This window comes from Phodopus roborovskii, unplaced genomic scaffold (genome assembly GCF_943737965.1).
Source record: "Phodopus roborovskii unplaced genomic scaffold, PHOROB, whole genome shotgun sequence".
Classification (NCBI taxonomy): domain Eukaryota; kingdom Metazoa; phylum Chordata; class Mammalia; order Rodentia; family Cricetidae; genus Phodopus; species Phodopus roborovskii.
The window spans coordinates 15345685-15370563 of NW_026125295.1; the positions used below are offsets into that span (position 1 = coordinate 15345685).

Sequence of the window (24879 nt, forward strand, 5' to 3'; positions counted from 1 at the left end):
GTGTGTGAGCATGCACATATGCAAACACCACACACACCAAATAGACTCACACACACACACACACACACACACACGTATACCACACATGAATATACCACACATATACACACATGCATACATCACACACACACACGCACACACGCACACACACACACACACACACACACACACGCACGCACGCACGCACGCACGCATGCACAGACCACATAGTTTTTATTTTTTTTCTCCCCCCCCCACAATTTTTTTAAAAAGAAGGAAAAGAGCTATTTATCCATCTGTGTCCATAGCCACATTGTTCAAATAGCCAAGAGACAGCATGGCACATATCAATCAACAAATGAACACAGGCAGTATATGCCCTTTGGGGCTGCTATTCAGCCTTTAGAAGGGAAACTTGATACATGCTACAACATGAACTTGGAGGAAGTGGAATAAGCCAGTCACTACAACATAGGTTTTGTATGAGTTCTCTGGGCTCTCCAGAATGAGCGTAGAGGGGTGTCACTCACCTAGAGTTGAATGCATAGAGACAAATAAGTTGTTCAGTGATAGAGAGGGGAACAAAAATTCCTATTTAATGAGTAGAAATGTTCAGCTTTGCAAGATGAAAATGTTATAGAGATGGATGGTCACAACTGCACAATATAAATGCCTTTCAATCTAGTTTAAAATAGTGAGTTTATGTCATATATTTACCATGATTTTTAAAATAAGTCTTAAAATTTTGTAGCAAGCACAAAACCTTAAAATATGGGCCTCCATGTTGCATTATCAAGAGAGACTATTTATAATCCTCCCTGGAACTGAGACATCTGGAAACGCTGAAATCCTAATGCCCCTGCCCATAGCAGACATTACTAATCCATCCCAAATCCTAATCCTCCAGCACTGAAGCTCCTTCTAAACATTAGTGACCCTCAGAGCTGATTTGTCAGGCATCTGGTATCTGCCATATTGACTCTAATCCTGTTGACCTGGAAATCCTGCTAAGAGAGAGCTGAGGACAAGGATGTAGCAGACCTGATCACTCTTTTATTGGTAGGGTTATGCATTGCTGCACCTTGCAAGCCTGTGAGCCCAGGGAAATTTCAAGTTGGATATTCAGATGGTTTTCTTTGATTTCATAGTCACCCTGGATAAAGCCACGAGTGTGACAACTATGCCAACGCCAATAAACCTGGATGATGCGGACAGCATTTAGCAAACGACAGTATCGTTGGCGGATGCGCCACATACGGAACCAGGACTGCAGTTTGACAGTTGCCCGTGTCTTTTGGGCATACAGCTCCAGAGCCGCCCGCCGTCTCTTCTCCCGCACCGTCGCCAGTATCTTTCTCCACCAGGACTGAATTATCCACGCGTTGAGGGCGGCATGCAGCAGTGAGCGTCTCAGCAGTGTGCCGCGCCACCATGCCTGAATGTGCACAGCTGCAGATGTTTCTGTCATGGCAGTAGTCTCTTCTGGGCCTTGCAAGAGAGAAAAGACTGCTTAGGATGCTTAGGACGCTCAGAATGTGCCAGACAGGAATCCTGATCCTCCACTAAGGAGGTGCCGGACCTGCAGAGCCGCAGCAGCATCCAGTTGACAAGCTAGATGGCCTACCTCTGGTACGTCCCCGCTAATTGGCATAAATACAACAACCTGACCTGTCAGTGTCTGGGCATGTGCCTATCAGCAAATTGGGACACACCTGCCCTAGCTACCTCACCCAGCTTTCCATGGGTTGTCTTGTTGGTCAGTCTAGAGCTTGGTCAGTGGAGAGTATTGGCGCTCTTCCAGAGGATCTGAAAGAGCTCAAAATCCAGTAACCACGTGGTAGCTCACAGCCATCCATAGTGGGATCTGATGTCTGATGTCCTGCTCTTCTGGGATGCATGTGTACATGCAGAAAGAGCACACACATAAAATAAAATAAATCTTTAAAAAAAAAAAAAAGACTCACTTAGGCAGGACCACCTCCCTGGGATCCAGAGAACTGTCACCTACCCAATCAACAGCTTAAACTTCAGTTAGCATGTACATCATTGCAAGCATACACACCTGCACATATACAGTGCATAACATGTTTAGAATACACTTTTTCATTTTCTTTAATGGTAATTTATTTATGTGTATTAGTCTCTGTCTGCATGTATGCCTGCATGCCAGAAAAGGGCATCAGATCCCATTACAGATGGCCATGAGCCACCATGTGATTGCTGGGAATTGAACTCAGGACCTCTGGAAGAACAGCCAGTGCTCTTAACCACTGAGCCATCTCTCCAACCCGATGATTATTTATTTGTTTGTTTGTTTGTTTGTTTGTTTTGTTCTGTTTTGTTTTTTGTTTTTTGAGACAGGGTTTCTCTATGGCTTTGGAGGCTGTCCTGGAACTAGCTCTTGTAGACCAGGTTGGTCTGCAACTCAGAGACCCGCCCTCCTCTACCTCCCGAGTGCTGGGATTAAAGGCATGCACCACCACTGCCCAGCCTCAATAATTTTTTTTTTTTTTTGAGGCTGTCTCTCATTCTATAACCCAAGCTGATCTGGAACCTCAAATTCACAGTAATTCATCTGCCTCAGCCTCCCAGGTACTTGAATTATATTTATGTCTTGTGATAATTTAAAACTCTTTCTGATTTGGGAGGAAAATGGTTGAGAAGATCAAAATGTTTTCCCTGGTGCCAAGTCAACAAGCCTCCACTTCTGGCCTTTCTTGTTCGTTCGTTTGGGACAGGGTCTCACTATGTAGCTCTGGCTGTGCAGTAACAGACTACCCTTGAATTCAGAGCTCCTCCTGCCTCTGCCTCCCTGAGTGCTGGGATTAAAGCTGTGGGCCACTACACCCAGCTATTTCTGACCTTTTTTTAACAATACTGGACATGGAGTGGGAATCCCCTCCTATCATATCTAGGAGACCTTACCTTACCCTATCAAATGCATCCAACCTTTAGACATTGTGAATGGCATTACCACCACATGAAAACACACACACAAACCTGAGTTACAAAACAAAATCAATCACACCCATAAATCTCATAACATTTGGGAAATTTATAATTTTATATTGGGCTACATTCATAGCTCTCCTCATCTGAATATTGCCCGTGGGCTGTGGGTTGAATGCTCCTGGATAGACCAATCTCTTATAAAACATTCAATGCCCTGATGTAGTCATGCACGGTTGAACCCCCCACAAATCTATATTCTACTAAATTACCCATGGTTAAGGGCTAGATGTTCCCATCACCCTCCAGTCTGCACTCCTCTAGCTCTGATCCAGCAGAGAGAGTAGATAGAGAGTGATGATGTCACAAGGGCCCCTATGACGCAAGCACCAGGATGGCTTCTGGAAGCCAACGTTCTCAGCACCTCCATGATGAGTCATTGACTAGGCAGGAAGCTGGGGTGGGGGGACCTACTACACCCACATCCACATAATCCATCCCTTTATAAATCTACTTGCTTCCCACAGTAAGTTTTCACTCCTTCAAGAGCTTCTTTGGGGATCTGGAAAGATGGCTCAATGGTTAAAAGCACTGGCTGCTCTCCCAGAGGACCAAGGTTCAATTCCCAGCACCCACATGGCAGCTTTACTATTGTAACTCCATTTCCAGGGGATCCAACACCCTCACACAAATATAGTAGGCAAAACACGAATGTTCATAAAATAAAAATAAATTATTGTTTTGAATAGCTGCTTTGGGGCTGGAGAGACAGCCCAGCAGTTAAGAGTCCTGGCTGCCTTTCCAGGGAACCTGTTGTTCAATCTCCAGTATCCACTTGGTGGTTCACAACCATGTGTAACTCTAGTTTCAGAGAATCCAATGCCCTCTTCTGGCTTCCACTTCTGGCACTACACATACGTGATGCACAGACATACGTGTCAGTAAATACTCATGTGCATAAAATAAGGATAAAATCTTTTAAAGAGTATTTTTAGTTGGTACCAAGATGGGTGCCTAGTTTCTTTAGCCATCACAATATATCAATGTGAAAGTTAGTGTTGTCAACTTGACAGAATCTAGAGTCACCTAGGAGATGGGTCTCTGGGTGCTGTCTTAATTTAGGGCAGAACCATTCCCTTGGCAGGGGATACCTGCCTGAACTAATGAGTAAAGGGAACTGAGCAGCAGCTGGCTTAACTTATTACTTCTTGATTTTAGACTAAATGCAAGCAGATGCTTCAAGCCCCCAACCCTGATTTCATTACCATGATGGATTGTGCCTTGAACTAAGAGCTACAATAACCTCTTTCCTCCCTAAGTGGATTTTGTCAGAGTATTTTACCACAACCACAAAATGGTAAGGGGCTGGAGAGATGGCTCAGTGGTTAAGAGAACAGGCTGCACTTCCGGAGCACCTGGTTCAATTCCTAGCACCCATATGCTGACTCTCCTGGCCTCCAAGGGCACTCCATGTGTGTAGTGTATAGACACACATGCAGGCAAAACACCCATACATACAAAGTTAGAGATAAATCAATATTAAGGGGCTGGAGAGATGGCTCAGAGGCTAAGAGCACTGGCTGCTCTTCCAGAGGACCTGAGTTCAATTCCCAGCAACTACATGGTGGAGTGTAACTCTCTATGATCTGGTGCTCTCATCTGGACTGCAGACATGCATGCAGGCAGAACACTGTATACATAATGAATAAATAAATATTTTTAAAAATCATTATTAAGCAAACCAACATCTTCCTGGCTCACAGAAAAGCAGTTTTCACAGAGGTTGGAAACGTCCCGTGCATATCTTATCACAGTGGACTTTTTCAAAAACTAAAATGCGGAAATGAGATTACAAAGAAAATGAATTTCCAACTTACTCATTTGCTCACCAAACAAGGAAAGCTCTTTCCCGGGAGTGAGTTTAATGAAATCACCTTGATTGCAACCGCTGAAGAAACGTGTCCAGCGAGAACAAACAGCAGCGTTAGTTTTTCAATAGCTGCTAGGAAACTGAAGGCATGAGGGACGAAGCATCAATAGTCAATTTCAAAACAAGGAGAATGTCTCCAAGTGGCTTCCTTTGGCTCTTAATGAGTTGACAGATGCACCAACACAGACCAGCTGTTGTCACTGACAGGGCAAACACCAGCTTGAAGTGGCTGAGGACGAGCTATAAATAGTACATATGAAAGAAATGTGAGAATATCCGCTGAAGAAGTCAAGGGAAAAATAAAAACAAAAGCTCAGCACCACTTGACATGGACTCTTCCTGGAAGTGTTAACCCTGGAAGCAATGGAAACGGGAGTGAGACAGTGGTGGGGAAGGGCATGCTCAACGGGACAGCGTTATGAAATGAAAGGCTTGCCTAAGGTTCAGGGACAGAGCGCTTGTCTAGCAGATGCAAGGCCCTGGGAATTTGATCTCAGCACCACAAACAAAAGCCTGTGGTGTCTCGCTGTTGCCATATCCATTAACAGGTGAGTTATAGAAAACCATGGAATCTACTATGTTCCAGGTCACTAGGAAACTACTTCATCATCAATTTAGCCATCATCAGTTCCACGATGTTTGTCAAAAATCAAACCTGGATGAACTGACTTGCCCAACCACCCTGGGGTCCCATGGCTTAGCAGTGAGAATATTTGACTGAAAGGAAATCCAAATTTTCTGAATGAGAAAAACCACTTGCAGCTGCTAGCATCGACCAGCCCTGAAAAGAAACTGTGTTCTACTTTTGTCTTAGGGTCTCTATTGCTTTGAAGAGACACCGTGCCTACACAACACAAAGGAAACCATTTAAATTAGGGGGTTCATTTCTGAGGTTCGGTCCATTATCATCATGGTGGGACATGGCAATGTTCACAAAGACATGGTGCAGGAGAACTGAGGGTTCGGCATCTGCAGGCAACAGGAAGTGAACTGAGACACTGGGCGGTATCTTGAGCATAGGAGACCTCAAAGCCCACCCCTCGGTGACAGGTTTCCTCCAACAAGGCCACACCTACTCCAACAAAGCCACACCTCCTAATAGTGCCACTCTAAACTACCATACCAGCCTTCATGTTTCTTTTCCATTTTTAGGGGTTTTGATTTTTTTTAGGATCCTTAAAAATTAGCATGAGGGAAGGGGCTGGGGAGATGGCTCAGAGGTTAAAGCACTGGCTGCTCTTCCAGAGGTCCCAAGTTCAGCCTCTAGCACCCACACGGCAGTTCACAACTGTCTGTAATTCCAGGGGATCTGATGCCCTCTTCTGACTTTCATGGGCATTACATGAATGTGGTGTACAGACATGCCTGCAGGCAAAACGTCCAGACACATAGAATAAAATAAACCTTTTCTTAAAGTTATAAAAATATGTAAATAAATATGATTAGTATGCAAAGTAATGGGTTTCCTTTTGGCATTTTCATACAGGTGTGTATACATGTTTCTGTGTGTGCAGGGACATGTATGTTCACACGTACATGTGTGTACAGAAGCTGTAAGTCAGCCTTAGGTTAATTCCTGAGAGGCTGCTCCCCCCCCCCCCCCCGTTCCACTATGTTGCTGTTGTTTAATTGGTTTAAATGGAGTTTTGTTGTTGTCTTGTTTTGCTTAGGAAGTTGTTATTGTTGTTGTTGCTGTTTTGTATGTTTTTTAAGGATTTGTGTATTCTATGTATTAGGATGTTTTGTCTGCATGTACAACTGCACACCAGAAGACATCAGATCCCATGGGATTACAGCTCCAGACAGTGAGTGAGCCAGCCACCATGTGGATGCTGGGAATCGAACTTAGAACCTCTGGAAAAGCAGCCAGTGTGCTCTTTTAACTGCTGAGCCATTTCTCTAGCCACTTGTTTTGTTTTTTAGACAAGGTTCCTCTGTGTAGCCCTGGGTGGCCTGGAACTTGCTACATAGATCATGGTGGCCTGGAACTCAGAGACCCACCTGCCTCTGCTCCCAAGTGCTGGGATCAATAGCGTGGGCCACTACACTCTGCCTACACACACACCCCCACACACACACACTAATGTGTGTGTGTGTGTGTGTGTTCAGGCACACCTGTCAGAGGTCAGAGGTCAACACTGTGGAGTCAGCTCTCTCCTTCCACCTTGTTGAGACAGGGTCTTTCTGTTCTGCCATGCCTCGTGCTCTAGACTACCTGGCCCATGAACTACAAGGAAATTCTCTTTTCTCTGCCTCCCATCTCCCCATAGGAGTGCTGGGATTGCATATGCACTGCACTGAATTTGGGTTTTTTACACAGGTCCTAGAGATTGAACTCAGATTGTCAGGCTTGCAAGGCTCCACAGGTCCCACTTTTTCCTGTCTTTAGATTCTCATTGGCCTGGAGCTCACCAATTCAGCTAAACTGACTGGCTATTAAACCCCAGGGACTTTTCTGTCTCCGATTCCCCAGTGCTGTGTTACAAGTCCGTGTCACAACCCCTTGGTTTGTAATGTGTTCTAGGGTTAGATTCAAGCCTTTGCTATTATCAAGCAAGCACTTTCCTAACTGAACTCCAATCCTGTGCTTGGTTTTCTTGGGGTAGGGGGCTTGTTTGTTTGTTTGTTTGAAGACAAGGCCTCATGTAGCCCAGTCTGCCCTCAACATCGCTCTTGCCAGTGATGTCTCATGCCTTTAATCCTAGCATTTGGAAAGCAGAGGCAGGTGGATCTCTGAATTTGAGGCCAGCCTGGTCTACAGAGCAAGCTCCAGGATTGGCAGAGCTTCACAGAGAATTCCTGTCTTGAAAATAATAATAATAATAATAATAATAATAATAATGTATAAAAACAAATCAAACTCACTATGTAGGTTAGCCTGGCCTTGAACTCCTGACCCTCTTGCCTCCACCTCCCACATACTTGGCTATAGGCTATGCATCACACCAGGTCTTTGTTTGTATTAATTCTCTTTCAAAACCCCAGTCCCTCTGCCTCCCACCTGCTGGCCCCTTCCCTTCCCCCAAAGACTCCCTCTGGTTTCAGGCCACACATGTTCTATTCCCCTCTTTTTCCTTTTAGAGGACTTTCTCTAGGGCTGAACACTGCCTGTTCTTTCAGAGGAACCTGGGTTCAATTCCTAGCACCCACGTGGCAGCTCACAACTGTCTGTAACTCCAGTTCAAAGGGATCTGGCATCCTCACACAGACATACATGCAGGCACCGATGCACAGAGAAATAAATGAATCGCTAAGGAAAAAGGCAAAACCTTGGGGCTTGTAGCTAACATTTGTTCTCTGGTAAAGTCATGATGGAAAGAAGTAATTTTGAATCCTAAGTAGTGTCAAGCTTTGCCACGTACTTCCTGTGTTACCACAAGACGTTCACTGGTACACAAGTCTGCACGGAATATATTCCGAGCTCAGATTATAGATACCTCAGCCAATATTGTCAGTTTTCCCATGCAAAAATGGAAGTGCTTTCCATATGTCTAGATGCGTTTATCAAGTAACTGAAGAGCAACCACCCACATTTCATATGGGGATAATCTGTGGTGCGATGACACATTTAAAGGAAATATCAAGAGGAGAACCTAACAGAACTCTGTAACTGTCTCCCAAGTGATGGATATTCTCAGTAAAGATAGTATGTTTATCGATGTACAGCAGTGTGCTGTGAAAAGAAAAATTCAAAGATGAAATATGTAATATTTTATTAAAGACAAGCATTTCCTTTTTTAATTTTATTTACCTATGTATTTTCTCTGTGTAATCCTGACTGTCCTGCAACTTGCTCTGTCAGCTGGCCTGGAACTCAAAGATCCACCTGCCTCTGCCTCCCGAGTTCTGGGATTAAAGATGCTTGCCACCCTTCGTGGCTCAAAGCAAGCATTTCTTTTATATTTTATAATCTATTTATTAATTTAGTTAATTGATTTATTATTAATACAGTGCTCTGCCTGCATGCAAGAAGAGTGCAACTGATCCTATTATACAGAGTTGTGAGCCACCATGTGGTTGTTGGGAATTGAACTCAGGATATCTTAACCTTTTGCGCCATCTCTGCAGCACAAAACAGGCATTTTCTATTGATTTTTTTTTCATTGTTGTTTTAGGGTTTTGTTGTTGTTCCTTTTCTGGAACTTAGTCTCATGAAGCCAGGGTGGCCTTGAGTTTGCTGTGTGGCTAAACATGACCTTGAACTGTTATGGAATATTATTTTAACTAAGCAAAGATGTGTTACATTTGTGTATGCTATGAAATAGTACTTAACCGTGTAAAAGCATGTTACATTTGTTTGTGCTGCATTTGTTTAACTATGTAAAGATGTGTTGCATCTGTTTCACCCTGCCTGCCTAAGGCACCTGATTGGTCTAATAAAAAGCTGGCCAGCCAATAGCTAGGCAGGGGAAGGGTAGGCAGGGCTGGTGGGCAGAGAGAATAGGAGAAATCTAAGCTTGAGAAGAGAAGAGAACAAGGAGAAAGAAAGGGGCATGCCCGAGGCAAGAAGCCAGGCAGCTACCAATCAGCCAGACCACAGAAGCAGTGAGCATAAGCTATACAGAAGAAAAGAAAAGTAAAAAGGCTCCAAAGCAAAAGGCAGATTAACAGGTTAACTTAAGGAAAAAAGAAAAAAAAAAGAGCTGCCCCGACCCGCGGAGCAGTAACGACGAACTGGGAGACACCTAGGGGAATCGAAGGGCAAGTCCATATTCTGATCAGCCAAACTTTATTTTCTCAGGGGAGGCTTATAAAGGGCCATAGGCAGGATGTGAGCAGGGTTTGCAAGTGGGCAGAATGAAAGGGTCAGTAGGAGGACTGCCCTGAACTGATCTTTAACTGGCTGTAAAAGTACAGCAGGAAGACTATCCTGAGCGATTCTTTAACTGGTTGTAAAACCGCAGCCTGTGTCTAGGAATGCTCTGCTGAACATTCTGCTTATTTCTTAAGAGGCAGTAATTTTCCATCTCAGAGGCCTGAGGTAGTGAGGATGGTGATGGTCCCTAACAAAGAGCTAGCCAGAACAGAACCATGCCTAAACTAGGCCAAGCATTCAAAACTAATAAGAAGTCTCTTTGTCATGATTTGGGAACTGGTTGGTGGTTCAAAAGAAAAAGCCTGCTGCATTGAACTCTTGATCCTCCTGCCTCTGTCTTCCAAGTTCTGGGATTACAGGCATAAGTCATCACACCCAACTTTCCAATTGACTATGATGAGAAGAAATACTAACTTTCAGCCTCCATTACATAACACATACACATAGAATGTTCCCAAATATTATAGCAAGTTACAACAATTGCTTTTCAAATATTGATATAAAGCCCATTTAGCTGTGGCCTATGAGTTGGCATGCAATATATAATACAGAGGTTTTTATTTAGCAAATGCTGTTAAATTGAATTTGCTAATACTTTATTGACTTTCGTCTTTCTATGTTCATGAGGTATATTGGTGATTCTGTATTTTTGTATTATCCTTGTTTGGTCTTGGTATGAAGGTGTGTTAATTTCTTACCAGTATAGTAATATATTTGAAGCAATTAACTTATTTTTATAAGTCTGTTTGGGTCCAGAGAGGTATCTTAGTAGTTAAGAACACTTATTTCTCTTCCAAATAACCCACAGAAGACAGCTCACAACTGCCTGTCACTCTAGCTCCTGGGATCCATCGGACTGCCTCCTGTCTTGTGGGCACCTATATATACATGCTCATATATACATATATTTACATAAAAATAAAATCAATCTTTTGCTAAGTTTGTTTTTTAGTTTAGTTGTTATTGGGTTTGGTTTGGATCTGGTATTTTGGGTCAAACCCCAGGCCTCATATATGCCAGGCAAATGCTCTATCACAGAACTACAGCTCAAGCACTAAGGAAATATTTATTTGGGCTTAAGAGCTGTGGGCTCTGCCCAGGATCCAGCAGCCCCATTTCTTTAGGCTTCTGATATGGAGTGCAAGGGACCTGGAAGACCAAGTTCTCAGCACAAAGGGGATTATTTGCCCCAGAGGGTCAAAGGGAAGGGAATAAGAGACAAAGACAAAGACACACCTTTAATCCCAGCACTCAGGCAGAGGCAGGTGGATCTTTGAGTTCAAGGTCAGCCTGGTCTACACAGTTCCAGGACAGCCAGGACTATACACAAAAGCCCAAACGAAAACCAAAAATCAAAGAGAGAGACAGAGGAGAGAGAGAAGAAATAGAGGATGAGGCAGGAGGGTAAGGGAACAAAGGAGAGGGGGCAGGGACTTTGTGGAGGGGCCAAGCAAAGATGAAAGGGACTGCCTCTGGATGGAGAGCAAACGGACATGCCCATAGGCAAATGGTGGTTTATAAAGGTAAAAGGGGAAACCCCATGTTAGGATAAGATGTTTCATTTTAATTGGGCACGTTAATTAGGTGAGCCAGAGGAGCTTTTGATTGCTAGACTTCAATGCTTTGATAGTTGGACCTTGGTAGTCAACTTTAGGAGGAGGAAATGGCCAAATAAGGGGATAGACCTTGGTGGCTAGCTTCAGGAATGTAATCTAATCATTTTTAGCAAGGCAGAAAGAATGGAATAAGGACCATGCTCGCCATGCTCAGGCCTGCTAGAGTCACTTCAGGACAAGCCAAAATAAGAGGAAGAGAAAGAAATAGGTATCCCATAATCTCCTGCAAAAGCATCCACCCAGGGTCGGAGAGACGGCTCAGTGGTTAAGAGCACTAGCTCTCCCAGATGACCCGGGGTTCAACCCCCAGCACCCACATGGTGGCTCTCACAACCATCTGTGACTCCAGTTCCAAGGGATCTGACACCGAGACCCTTTCTGGGCTCTGTGTGCATCAGATACACAAAACACCCATACACACAATTTTTTTTAAAGCTAATGACCCAAGAACCTTCCACAATACCCCACCTTTTCAAGGGTTCCACTACCACACACCACCATCTAGATCAAGTCTTTACCACAGGGGCTTTGGATGGCCACATCCAAGCCACAGGGTAAAGTTGACCTCAAAAAAAACTCAGCTGGGAAAGTGTCCCCTCTTCTATTTTATGGAAGATACCATGCAGAATTGGCATTATTTACTTATAAATGTTTGGTAGAGTTTGCCAATTAAATCATCTAGAAGGCTTTAAGCTAAAACCTCATTTTTTACAATAACTACAAGATCATTCAAGTTATTCCATAAATCAGTAGCAAGACTTGGTAATTTGAAGTTCACAGAATTGGTTCATTTCATCAAGTTCATTTATGTTTAGTTATTTATAATAGCCCCATGCTAATAGGTACCATGGGAGGTTCTGGTGCAGAAATGCCCCAGTGTGAATGCAAGGGCCAGGTGTTAGTATTCAGGCATCTGTATTGGCCTGCCCTTGGGGTTCTGACAGGGTATACCCTCAGCTGCAGCCACTAAGAGCACACCTGCGCATATTCAGTATGTTTCCTTTTAGAAGGGCCCGCCTCCCATCCCCCCTCTCTCTTGCACGCATGCTCTCTCTCTCCCTCTCTCTCTCTCTCTCTCTCTCTCTCTCTCTCTCTCTCTCTCTCTCTCTCTCTCCCTCTGCCTCTGTGTCCACCTCTCTTTCCTCTCCCCCACTGCTCCTGTCCCCAGAGGCCAGTCTCCCCCGTTCCCTTTCCCCTTTTTATGACCCCTTTCCCTACAAAAAAATCCTTCCACTTGAACTCTGTCGCATGGCATCTTTTTCTCTAGGGCCATTCTATTTTTTTTTTTTAACAACAGCAGGTCTTTTATCTACTCGCCTGGACCAGTCACTGGGGTTGGGACTGCCCTCTGCCACTGTTTCCTGGAAAGAATGTCTACTCACCCAGACAGGGAACTGAAGAGGGAAGGACGGCACCCAAACCCAAGTTGGTTAGCCAGTGAGTTTTAGTGGGGTTACTTACGGGAGTATAGGGCTTGGTTATTTATGGGGACAGAAATGACTCAAAGACAGTGATATCACCAAAACTCACCCCAGCACTGGGTGACTGCTAACGAAGGCTGAGAACCTGGAGCATCCTGCACAACCTACCAGTCGCTCAACAGATTGGAGCATTTCTCCTTCAAGTAGCTCGCCCCCAGGCAGCTGAGTTGGGCTCTGGCTCTTCCAAGTAGCTCCAAGTGTCTCTCCATCTTCTAGGCGACTGCGCCACCTTAGTCTCCTGTGAATGAACACACCCCCCCCCAAGATAGAGTTCGATGTCATCTTAGAGGAAACTGCTACATGACAGCCATTGAAGCAATCCCTGAAGAACTCCCAGGAGCTGGAGGCAGCAAGTGCATTGCGGATGTTTGGCCAGAGCCCACATCTTACCCTCACTGTTGATGCCAGGGCAAGAGTCTCATTTCTGTAGACATTATTCACAGTTTGTGTGTGGGTGGTGTAGCTACATGTTCACGTGGGTATGTCCATAGGTAATCTTTCTTGCAGAAGCCAGATGATGACATTGGATGTCTTCCCCAATACCTTTCCCCTTATTTTTTGAGACAATCTCTCACTGAATCTGGAGGTCATCAAGTTGGCCAGGCTGGCCCCCCAGTGAGCTCCAGGGCTCTGCTTGTATCTTACTCCACAGGCTTGGGGTTACAGATGAGTACCTCCAGGGGTCTGAACTCAAGTTCCCATTCTTGTGCTACAGGTCTGCCACCAACAAGCCTCTCTTCAGTCCTCATGTATATTTATTGATTCGTAATATGTGCAGACATCTGCCATCTTATTTTGTGTTTCCTTTCTCCCTATGACTTACTCCCCATTGTTAGGTTGATAGGATTTTCAATGAGTTCTAAGACTGGTGAATGCTTCCCTTCTGCCAACTTGAAAACTGTGTCAGCTATTATTAGTTTATTCATATGTACACTGCTTACCAAAAGAACAAGTTTTGTTTGGAACGTCAGTGTGTTCATGTGAATGAGTAAAATTTCCATACCTCCCTTGCCACTGCAATGGTTACGTGATACTTGATAGCCAGTAAGATGTCTGCAGGAGCTGTAGGGCAGGTCTTCTGGGAAGCTGTTTCTCTCTCTCTCTCTCTCTCTCTCTCTCTCTCTCTCTCTCTCTGTGTGTGTGTGTGTGTGTGTGTGTGTGTGTGTGTGTGTGTGTGTGAGCCTGGCCTGGAACTCACTCTATGTAAGTCAGACTAGCCTCACACTCATCTCCTGCCTCCGCCTCCCAAATACTGGGATTCTGGACATGAGCCAACTCACCTGGTGAGGACAGCTCTTAAAGGCTTCCTGGGCCCACATGGACCTTTTCACTATCCTGCCTTCGTGCTCTTCTTCCCCAAGGTGGAAGCCTGATGGCTAGCGCTCTGGTATCCAATTTGAAAGCAAAGTCAACTTTCTAATGCAGTGAGGAGGACAGGGAAGAACTTAGTAGGTGCTTTAGTTCCATGATGACACTGTGGAGCCATCAGAGTGAGCCTGCCCTGCCCACTGATAGACTTCTCCTATGTGATATAAACACAAACCTCCAATTTGTGTGACTCACTGCCCTTTAGATTTCTGCTTTAGGTGAACATAACCTCTGAATTGCACTGAGGAAGAAGCCTTCTACCCATGCTTACTGTTGGGGGCCATCCCCTCCTCACTCTGAGATAGAAAACTACTGCCTCCTAAGAAGTAAGCAGAGTGCTCAGCAGAGCATTCCTAGGCTTGTGGTTTTACAACCAGTTAAAGAATAGCTCAGGATATTCCTCCTGCTGCAGTTTTACAGCCAGTTAAAGATCAGTTCAGGGCATTCCTCCTACTGACCCTTTCATCCTGCCCACTTGCAAACCCTGCTCACATCCTACCTATGGCCCTGTCTAAGCCTCCCCTGAGAAAATAAAATTTGTCAGCTTCATCAGAATATGGACATGCTGTACCTCATCGTATCCCTTATTCTTTTTTCCCACCTAGGTGTTCCCCAGTTCGTCCTTGACTGCCCCGAGGGTCGGGGCAGCTTACACTAAACATTAGCACATTTTCGGGACTGGAAGATGGCTCTGCAGTTAAAAAGCACTTGTTGCTTTTCCAGAAGACCTGGATTCAATTCCCAGAGCCCACATGGTGATGCACAACCATCTGTAACTCCAGTTCCAGGCAATACAACTCCTTCTGGCTTCCCTGGACACCAGGCACACGAGAGGTACACAGATAGACATGCAGGTAAAACACCCATACACATAAAATATTAAGATTCTGACCATATTTTAAATCCCAGTACTGAGGAGGCAGAAGCAGATGGATTTCTGTTTGAGGCCAGCCTGGTCTACACAGTGAGTTCCAGGGTAGCCAAGGCTACATAGCAAGAAAAACTTATTTCAACACACACACATGCACACACACAGAGAGAGAGAGAGACAGAGAGAGAGAGACAGAGAAACAGAGAGATTAGTAGTAGTAGTCTGGCCCTTGAAAAACTGAACTCTAAAATAAACAAATGTTAGCACATTTTACTTTGCATCATAGAGAATCTATGATCAATATAATTTTTGCCCCAAATCAGGCAAGAACTTTAGCACATCCAGGCAGCGGTGGTGCAGGCCTTTAGTCCCAGCACTTGGGAGGCAGAGACAAGTGGATCTCTGTGAGTTCCAGGCCAGCTTGGTCTACAGAGTTCCAACACTACACAGAGAAACCCTGTCTCAGAACAAAAACAAAAACCTTCAGCCCAGTCTCCTTTGCTCACCTGCCTCCAGCAGCCTCCTGTGTTGGCATCATCTGAGATTGCACTCCTATTTTATAGAAATCTACATACAGAAAAATCTTGTTGTGACAATAAATCTTAGTGGCATCTGTTCATTGATGACTGTTGTATCATGCCCCTGAATTTGCTTTTGTCCTTAACTCCCCAGAAATACCTTCAGAGATGGGCTGGGGAGATGGCACAAGCATGAAGGCCTGAACTTTATTCCCAGGACCCACATAGAAAAGCTAGGTGTGTGGTGTACACTCATAATCCCAGCACTAGGACCAAGAGTTCAAAATCATCTTCAGATACATAGCTACTCTAAGACAAGTTACACGAGACCTTGTCTTTTAAAAAACGCCTTGAACTTTGGTCTTATATTTGAGTGACATTTGGGGGTCATAGGTTGCTCAGTGTTCCTTGATCTCTTTCAGAGCACTGTGGTTACTCCATACTCTTCCCCCACCCACCCTTGCTGAGACCTAGTCCCTGCAGAGCTAACCTGCTTCCCTCTTTTCCTCTTGACTACTAAGCATTTCATCTTCATCCGTTATGACATTGTGCTGTGACCTCTGTGGAGTGCCATCTGTCTCCATCTTTTAGGGGCCAGTGAGTCCCTTTAGGAATCTTGCCCATGCTTTAGCAGATTTGCTCTCTGCTTTGCTCTCCTTTCTTGGGGACTCAGCCATGCCTGGAACCCCTTTTCTTGTTTGTTTGTTTGTTTTTTGATTTGGTTTGTTTTCTGATCTGTGCATGTCTCTGCCTCTTTGAGCTGCGATGCAAGGGGGTCTCTCATGTCAAATGCTACACTCATGAATCTGCAGTTGGTGTGTCCTCTCATCCCATCAGTTAATGGCCTATCGAGTTCCTTTCTAATGGCTCTTTGATGACAGCTATCTCATGCCTAACGAAGACTCTTCCATCCACTGAGGATATTAATTTCACTCTTTGGTGGTGGCTATCTATGTCAGAAGAGCTGCAGTCAGCAATGGAGCTTCTGGAGTGCAGCTCACTGGATAGCACAGCTGTAATGAATACACCCCAGAGAGGAGAGCCCTCCGAGGGGAGGGGTCTCCAGGCCTCTTCCCCCCTACCCCCCTCCCCCTACCCCCTCCCCCGCTGTGGCCTCTCCTGCTTGCCTCTATTGTGTTCTTACTGTATCTGGCACAGTGTGATTACTGTGTGAAAGGATCCCACTGTATCTAGTATGGTGTGACTGTTTCATGGAAAAACCCCACTCCTCACAGGGCAATTTACTTGCAGATCACAATAAGATGATTTTTCTAGCACAATATGCTTAGAGATGTGAGATTTGCTGAGGATCGAAAATGAAAATAAGGAAGTTTCACACACTATAGACCCACGAATTCTGCCTGTGGAAAAACAGGCTGAAGATCAAAGAAGGCAATTATGTCCCTACACCCAAGGTTAGGTGTTGTGCAATATTTGTTTAACTAAGCAAAAATGTGTTGTATTTGTTTAATTATGTAAAGATGTGCGGATATTTTACCTTGCCTGCCTAAGGCACCTAAGTGCTCTAATATAAAGCTGCATGGAGGTAGCAAGGGAGGATGTATAAAGTAGAACTTCCAGGCAGGGAGAGTAAGGAGGAGAAAGAGTTTAGACTGGCTGATGGGGGCGGGGGGCAACAGGGAGATGCCAGAGGCCAGCCAGCCAGGCAGCTGCCAGCCATCCAGACATGGAGGAAGCAGGAAAGTAGGACACACAGAATAAAAGAAAGGTAAAAAGCCTAAGCAAAGCGTGTTCCCAGCTCCTGCTGGATGAGGAGTGTTTCTGCAGAGCGACAAGGCCCTAACTGAGCAGAAGCCTGAGCTACTTGAAGTGCAGAGGGCTGGTTGGGGGGGAAGGGGGTGGTGTCTGTCACTGCTCAAGCAGCATTGGGACAGGTCTGTGCAGGGAAGCTGGCAGCAACCATTGACTTGCCAAATACAAGGGAGATCCCATTTGTTTCGGATTAAGGGAGTCAGAAGTTATCTCCATCTCAAAATTAAGAGTTGGAAGTACAAGGCTGAGGGGCTGGAGAGATGAATCAGAGGTTAAGAGCACTGGCTGCTCTTCCAAAGATCCTGAGTTCTATTCCCAGCAACTACATGGCTCACAATCATCTATAATGAGATCTGGTGCCCTCTTCTGGCCTGTAGGCATACATGCAGGCAGAACACCACACATGATAAATAAAAGGAAAAAAAAAAAGAAATACCAGGCTTGGTGGTTGAAAGCATTTGCTGCTCCCAGAAGGGGACTTGAGTTTAGTTCACAGCATCCACATCTGGTGGGTCACAACCATGTATAACTCAAGGTCCAGAAGAGAAAAGAGCCTCCTTTGGCCTCCACAGGTACCTATCTACACCTGCACCCCCATACAGATGTATACATATGGTTTTAAAAAATAAATTATTTAAACCAGACAATAGTGTCACATGACTTTAATCCCAGAACTTGGGAGGCAGAGGCAGGTGGATCTCTGTGAGGTCTACAGAGCTAATACCAGGACAGCCAGAGCCACAGAGAGAAACCTATGAAGTCCTGCCAGGCATGGGGATACACACCTTTAATCTCAGCACTCAGGAGGCAAAGGAAGGTGGATCTCTATGAGTTCAAGGCCAGCCTGGTACACAGAGCTAGTTCTGGGACAGCCAAAGCTACACAGAGAAACACGTCTCAAAAAAAAAAAAAAAAAAAAAAAAAAAAAAAACCAAAGGAGTAATTTGGAAAGCAGAGCAGTAGTGTGAGCCAAGTTTGCATTGGGATTGCAGTCTCTTAGAAACTCAACTATTTCAATGCAGATACAGAAGCAAACTCAGCTCTGCCTCTACCTTGCTGGTACAGACACATTACCTGTGTCCACAGAGGAGGCCAGAATTTTTTTTTTTTCCTGGACTAGGAATTTTGCTACATAGCTCTGGCTAGGCCCAGAAATTGCCATGTAGATCAGACTAGCTTTGAATTTGCAGCAATCCTCCTGCCTCTGCCTCTTAACTGCTGAGATTGCAGGCATGTACCACCATGCCCAGCTGGTCAGGCTCTGGATTTATTACAGCAGGTCAAAGTTGGCCACTTTGTATTTAAAGTATGTGTCTTTCTTGTTGATGCTGAATATTTTCTAGCTTTTTGTTAAGATGTAACTGACAATGTATATGTTTAAATAGAATGAGAAGCTTAGAAGAGACAAAAATTTGTACCAGACATTCAGTCCTGAAATGTGGGGATCATAAGCCCCAGCTAGGGAAGCTGAAAAAATTTACACCTCCGTGGCTAAATGACAATGAGAGACAGAACCAAGGGTCTTACCCAGGCTCTTAGGGCGCTTTACCCTGAGACACTGAATGTAAGACAAAGGAAGGCAGGAGCAGAGACGTCCTTCAGAGTGGGAATGAGACACCAAGGTTCTGAACTGACACAGGGGAGAGAAGAGAACAGAGAGAGCATACCTAAATGTAATACACACAGCTGGTACCTAAGACCTCTGGGCAAGCATCTCAGAACCTCTTTGAGCCAAAGGACCAGTTGGCCATGGAAGTCAGTAAGGAAGGGCTGAACAGAGGGCCCCGAGCCTGCAGTCTAGTAGGGAAAGACCCAGGTCTCAGAGACCCTCCCTTTCTGTAGGAGTCTTTGGCTTCACTGGGCAGTGGTGGCCCACACATTTAACCCCAGCACTCGGATGGCAGAGGTAGGTGGATATCTGTGAGTTCAAGGCCAGCCTGCTCTACAGAGTGAGGTCTAAGACAGGCTCCAAAGCCACACAGAGACCCTGTCTCGAAAAAAAAAAAAAAAAAAAAAAAAAAAAAAAAAAAAAAAGAGTCTTTGGGACAGCAATAACCAGACAGGAAAAGGGACAGTCTAGCCTGGGCTGTCACTGACCTTTCACCATCACCTGGCCCTGATCCCATCCTATGGGATAGCACATCACAGGAAGGGACTTTCAGAGAGCACAGCATTGCCTGGACATCCCATGCAGAGGAAAACAAAACTGGATCCGTATTACCTGAGGCCTGGCCCAAGAGGCTGGGACTTGGAGCAGAATGCTAGATGGAGTACTGCTCATGTTGGCCAGATGTGGAGAAAAGTGAGCCTAGTCTCCTGTGGGGGCTCAGGGCACGTGGGAATAAGAATTCCGCAGGACTACCTAGACAGCATCCTGTCTGGGTGTCTGATTATAACTCAGAAGCTGAGGGTGAAGATGAAAAGCCAGTTCAGTAGGGAGAAAAGAACCCAGGTTGCCACTTCCGTGTCTCCCATCATGCCCTCCTGGAACTTGTCAAACAGAAAAACTGCGTAAGACTGCCTCACTGCTTTATTGGGAGGGGAATACACTCGGACACGATACAAGGCCCTGAGCCCAGAAAGATCTCCAGCTCAAGATGCATCTGGCTGGCCGTAATTCGGTAGCGGCCCTTAATGAGACCCCGTGAAGTACAGGCATGACACCTCCAGTGAGCCTGGATGATTCGGACAGCCTTAAGCACCCGGAGGTAACGGCTTCGGATACGCCACATGCGGACCCAGGACTGCAACCTGACCGCGGCCCACTGCTCCTGCTGGAAGGTATCCAGTATCGACTGACGCCTCTTCTCCATAATCTTTGGCAGCATCAGCCGCCACCAGCACTGGATGACCCAGGCCCTGAGGGCCGCGTGCAGCAGCGCCCGACGTACCAGTGTGCCGCGCCACCAGGCTTGGATCTTTACAGCTGAGGAGGTCTTTTCAGAGAGCTCCTGGTTCTTTGGGGACTTGCAAGAAAAAGAGGATTCTTAATGAATTTGCTCATCCACCTCAGCACAAGGATATGCCGAGAAAGGCCTGATTCCCCGTCAATAATTGTTCCCCCACCCCCGGGGAAAGTCATAGCCTTGGTCAGGACACTGACTGGGAACCAGAAGATTGGGTCAGTGTCCAGTCGCTGTCACCTTCCGGCTTCAGCCCACTAGCAGCTCCCCTAGTTCCTTGAGTCTGTCTCTCCTGCCCTGGCATTCCAGCTTTCCCAAAGATCAGGTTAGCCGGCTCAGAGCAAACCCTGTGACTCATATACATATCAAGTGGTTATGTGCTGTGCAAGCCTGCCTCCTAACCAAGACCATGTCCCTTCCTGAGGACTTGGTGTTCTCTGATCAGTTGTCCCTCTCTTCCTTGACCTTACCCCAGTCTTTGACTTTCTCCTCCCTCTTATTGGATCTTCACATTGTTTTTCCCAACTCATATATTACAATCTCTCATCTTCTCTTTCTCATTCTCTATCCATCTCTTCCCACCCGCCCCTAGTGTGTGTGTGTGTGTGTGCTCAAGTGTGTGGGGGGGTGTGTGCGTGCATGCCCCTAGTGTGTGTGTGTGTGCTCAAGTGTGTGTGGGGGTGCGTGCGTGCATGCCTCTGTGTGTGTGTGTGTGTGCTCAAGTGTGTGTGGGGGGTGCATGCGTGCATGCCTCTGTGTGTGTGTGTGTGCTCAAGTGTATATGGGGGTGCGTGTGTGCATGCCCCTAGTGTGTGTGTGTGTGTGTGCTCAAGTGTGTGTGGGTGCATGCGTGCATGCCTCTGTGTGTGTGTGTGTGCTCAAGTGTGTATGGGGGTGCGTGTGTGCATGCCCCTAGTGTGTGTGTGTGTGTGTGTGTGCTCAAGTGTGTGTGGGGGTGTGTGCATGCCTCTGTGTGTGTGTGTGTGTGTGCTCAAGTGTATATGGGGGTGCGTGTGTGCATGCCCCTAGTGTGTGTGTGTGTGCTCAAGTGTGTGTGGGTGCATGCGTGCATGCCTCTGTGTGTGTGTGTGTGTGTGCTCAAGTGTGTGTGGGTGCATGCGTGCATGCCTCTGTGTGTGTGTGTGTGTGTGTGCTCAAGTGTGTGTGGGTGCATGCGTGCATGCCTCTGTGTGTGTGTGTGTGTGTGTGTGCTCAAGTGTGTGTGGGGGTGTGTGCATGCCTCTGTGTGTGTGTGTGTGTGTGCTCAAGTGTATATGGGGGTGCGTGTGTGCATGCCCCTAGTGTGTGTGTGTGTGTGTGTGCTCAAGTGTGTGTGGGGGTGTGTGCATGCCTCTGTGTGTGTGGGGGTGTGTGCTCAAGTGTATATGGGGGTGCGTGTGTGCATGCCCCTAGTGTGTGTGTGTGTGCTCAAGTGTGTGTGGGTGCATGCGTGCATGCCTCTGTGTGTGTGTGTGTGTGCTCAAGTGTGTGTGGGTGCATGTGTGCATGCCTCTGTGTGTGTGTGTGTGTGTGCTCAAGTGTGTGTGGGTGCATGCGTGCATGCCTCTGTGTGTGTGTGTGTGTGTGCTCAAGTGTGTGTGGGGGTGCGTGCGTGCATGCCCCTAGTGTGTGTGTGTGTGCTCAAGTGTGTGTGGGTGCATGCGTGCATGCCTCTGTGTGTGTGTGTGTGTGTGCTCAAGTGTGTGTGGTGTGTGTGGGGGTGCATGCATGCATGACCCTAGTGTGTGTGGGGGTGCTCAAGTGTGTGTGGGGGTGCGTGCATGCCTCTGTGTGTGTGTGTCTGCTCGTGTGTGTGGGTGCATGTGTGCATGCCTCTGTATGTGTGTGTGTGCTCAAGAGTGTGTGGGGGTACGTGTGTGCATGCCTCTGTGTGTGTGTGTGTGCTCAAGTGTGTGTGGGGGTGCGTGTGTGCATGCCTCTGTATGTGTGGGGGGGGTTGCATGTGTGCATGCCTCTGTGTGTGCTCAAGAGTGTGTGGGGGTACGTGCGTGCATGCCTCTGTGTGTGTGTGTGTGTGCTCAAGTGTGTGTGGGTGCATGCGTGCATGCCCCTAGTGTGTGTGTGTGTGCTCAAGTGCGTGTGTGCATGCCTCTGTGTGTGTGTGTGTGTGTGTTGAGACAAGGTCTCCATGACCTTTGCTGGCCTCGATCTCACTCTCCTATTCCTCCTAAGTGCTGGAATTAGTAGTGTGCCTCATCAGGCTGGTTTGTGTTCCTCGTGACTTTCACACTTTTCATTTTAATTGACAAGCAGACATATGTGCAGAAGCATAAACATGCACACACAATTCTTTTTTGTTTTGTTTTCGTTTGGGGTTTTTTTGGGGGGTGGGGGGAGTTGCTTTGTTTTGAGAAAAAGCTTCTCTGCTTAACAGCCCTGGACCAGGCTGGTCTACTCACAGAGATCCACTTTTCTCTGTCCCATAAGTGCTGGGATTAAAGGTCTGTGCCACCACACCCAGCCACCACACTCATAATTTTAAACCAACTTCTGTACACTTTAGCTATTCCATCCCACATTCCATCCCACAAACACGTCCCCAGACCAAACCCTTTGGTTTGAGAGGTCATAGTTTTCCTAATTTCACACTAACATTGTCTGCTTTCCATTTCTGAGCCAGCGTTTTAGGCTGAAAATGAAATGGGAACGTGGGGAAATTAGGGTAAATCATTTATTCCTGTGCTTAACTGGGTACCATGCAAAGAACAAGAGCCAGAGACCCCCAAGCCAACTCTCTTCATACCTTTGCCTTCCTTGTTTCTGAGGATAGAGGGATTGGCTGCTTCTCCTGACGGACTTTGTGAGTGGGTTCTTTAAGGTCTTCAGGCTTCAGCTCTGCCTCATCCTGTACTCAACGATTGGGAACATTAGGATGGGGCTGCCTGCTCTCCCTCACTGCACTGTACCCCACACATCCCTGGCTTCCAGAGCATCCCAGACTTTTTTCCATGTTTTCCAAGACAGGATTTCTCTGTGTAGCCCTGGCTGTCCTGGAACTCGCTCTGTAGACCAGGCTGTCCTCGAACTCAGAGACCCGCCTGCCTCCTGAGTGTTGGGATTAAAGGTGTGTGCCACCACTGTCAGGCTACTTCCTGGACTCATGAGTCATCAGAGGGGTTCCTCATCATGAGAGATTTACGAGGACATATATAACAAGCCTAATGGGTCTGCCCTCTCTTGCTTACCATTGTTCACACATGGATTGAGTGTAGATGGTTCAAATCCCCTCAGGTCTGTCCTGATCCAGCTCTCTGCATGAGCAGAGAGCATTAGAGGGTGATTCGTGATGTCACAAGGGCAGCTGTGACTCAGGCAGCAGTTGACTCCCTTCTAAAGAAAAGGCAGTGTCCATTTGCCTTTCTGCCATAAATGCCCAAAGCCCTGGCTTTGAAGCCAAATCACCAAAATCACTGGTCCATTGATATAAAGGTGTATAACGAACTGTTGGTAACACTTCATTTGCAATTTTGAATAATCATCAATGGAGGGTTTACTTAAATGAGTTATAATCTACTCATAACTTCAGATAAGATCGGGCACATTCAGGGAGGTATGGCAGTAAGTGGACTACTTATACCTTCAAATACAATATAAATATTAAAAAGTAGTGAGTTATAAATCAGACATTGTGGTCGGTGCCTATAATTCCAGTACTAATGAGGCTGAGGCAGGATTGCTTTGGGGTCAAAGCCAGCCTGAGCTAGTCTCAAAAAGTAAAAATGATGATCTGGTCTATACTACTAAGAGGCATTTGTAAATAAAGGAACTTCGATCCCTAAACGCTTTTGTGCAAACTGAGAGCATAAAGATACACTATCCGAACATAAATACAGGGAAGTGAGAGGCATTAACATAGACTGTTAGGGATGACAGAGATACTAGATGGATGACATATCCGACCTATCCACTCAGTGCCCAGAAGACCCCAAGACCCAGCCTGGGCTCCTCTCCTGCCCTTAGATATCGGGCAGGTGAACGGCAGCAGCTACTCAGGGGACCCTCTCTGCTGATCTCACCTCCCAAAGACCCATCTTGACAGCTTGAGGCCTGGAGTCCATTCAGGGTCACAGCCCCAGGAATCACTGAGAATGTATAGTTAGTATAGAATAGAGGAGTATACAGGAGGGAATCATGTGAGGCCAGAGCATCAGTGTGAAGTTAATGGGATGTAGGAAAGGCAGGAGGCAGGTTGTAGGTGCAGAGTGGCAGAGAGACGCATTAGCCTCCGCTTGGAAAGTATGATGCACAGGTGTTTGTGACAATTTTTTTTTAATCTCTCAATAAATTTTAAAAAGACCTTTAAGAGTAAATAGGAGTCTACTTGACAGTTCTTATGTCACTGAAGTTGCTACCCTTGGAAAGGACTATTGCAGCGTTTAGCCCTGAATTCCTGGCTTCCTACTGGGTGATGTAATCTCTCTTTCACATAAGCTCTCGCCATCTGCCACAAGAGCCTCAGCAGAGGTCAGTTGACAATGGCAAAGAACTACATTAACAGCAGAGAATCTCATTCTAAGAAAACCCTGAGATGGTTGTTAAGACATCCACAGGGGCGTGGTTCAGGGCAGAATATTTACCTGGTGTGGTGGTGTTCTGAGTGGGAATGGGAATCCCTGTTCTTGTAGAGAGAGAACCTGAGTTTGGTACTCAGCCC

The 24879-nt window shown here is 46.1% G+C and overlaps 2 protein-coding genes across 2 annotated transcripts; both read right to left on the minus strand.

The window, feature by feature from the left end:
- Nucleotides 1-1012: 1012 nt before the first annotated feature.
- LOC127237332 (IQ domain-containing protein F5) lies at nt 1013-3289 on the minus strand. The gene is made up of 2 exons (XM_051205568.1): nt 3201-3289; nt 1013-1467 (listed from the first exon to the last, which is right to left on the minus strand). The coding sequence occupies exons 1-2, from the start codon at nt 3202-3204 to the stop codon at nt 1025-1027; spliced, it is 447 nt and encodes a 148-aa protein (XP_051061525.1). The 5' UTR covers nt 3205-3289; the 3' UTR covers nt 1013-1024.
- A 16524-nt stretch (nt 3290-19813) lies between these two features.
- On the minus strand, nt 19814-23484 carry LOC127237354 (IQ domain-containing protein F1). Its single transcript, XM_051205585.1, has 3 exons — nt 23411-23484; nt 22969-23070; nt 19814-20267 (listed from the first exon to the last, which is right to left on the minus strand). Exons 1-3 carry the CDS (start codon nt 23411-23413, stop codon nt 19824-19826), a joined length of 549 nt encoding a protein of 182 aa, XP_051061542.1. The 5' UTR covers nt 23414-23484; the 3' UTR covers nt 19814-19823.
- Between the last annotated feature and the right edge of the window lie 1395 nt (nt 23485-24879).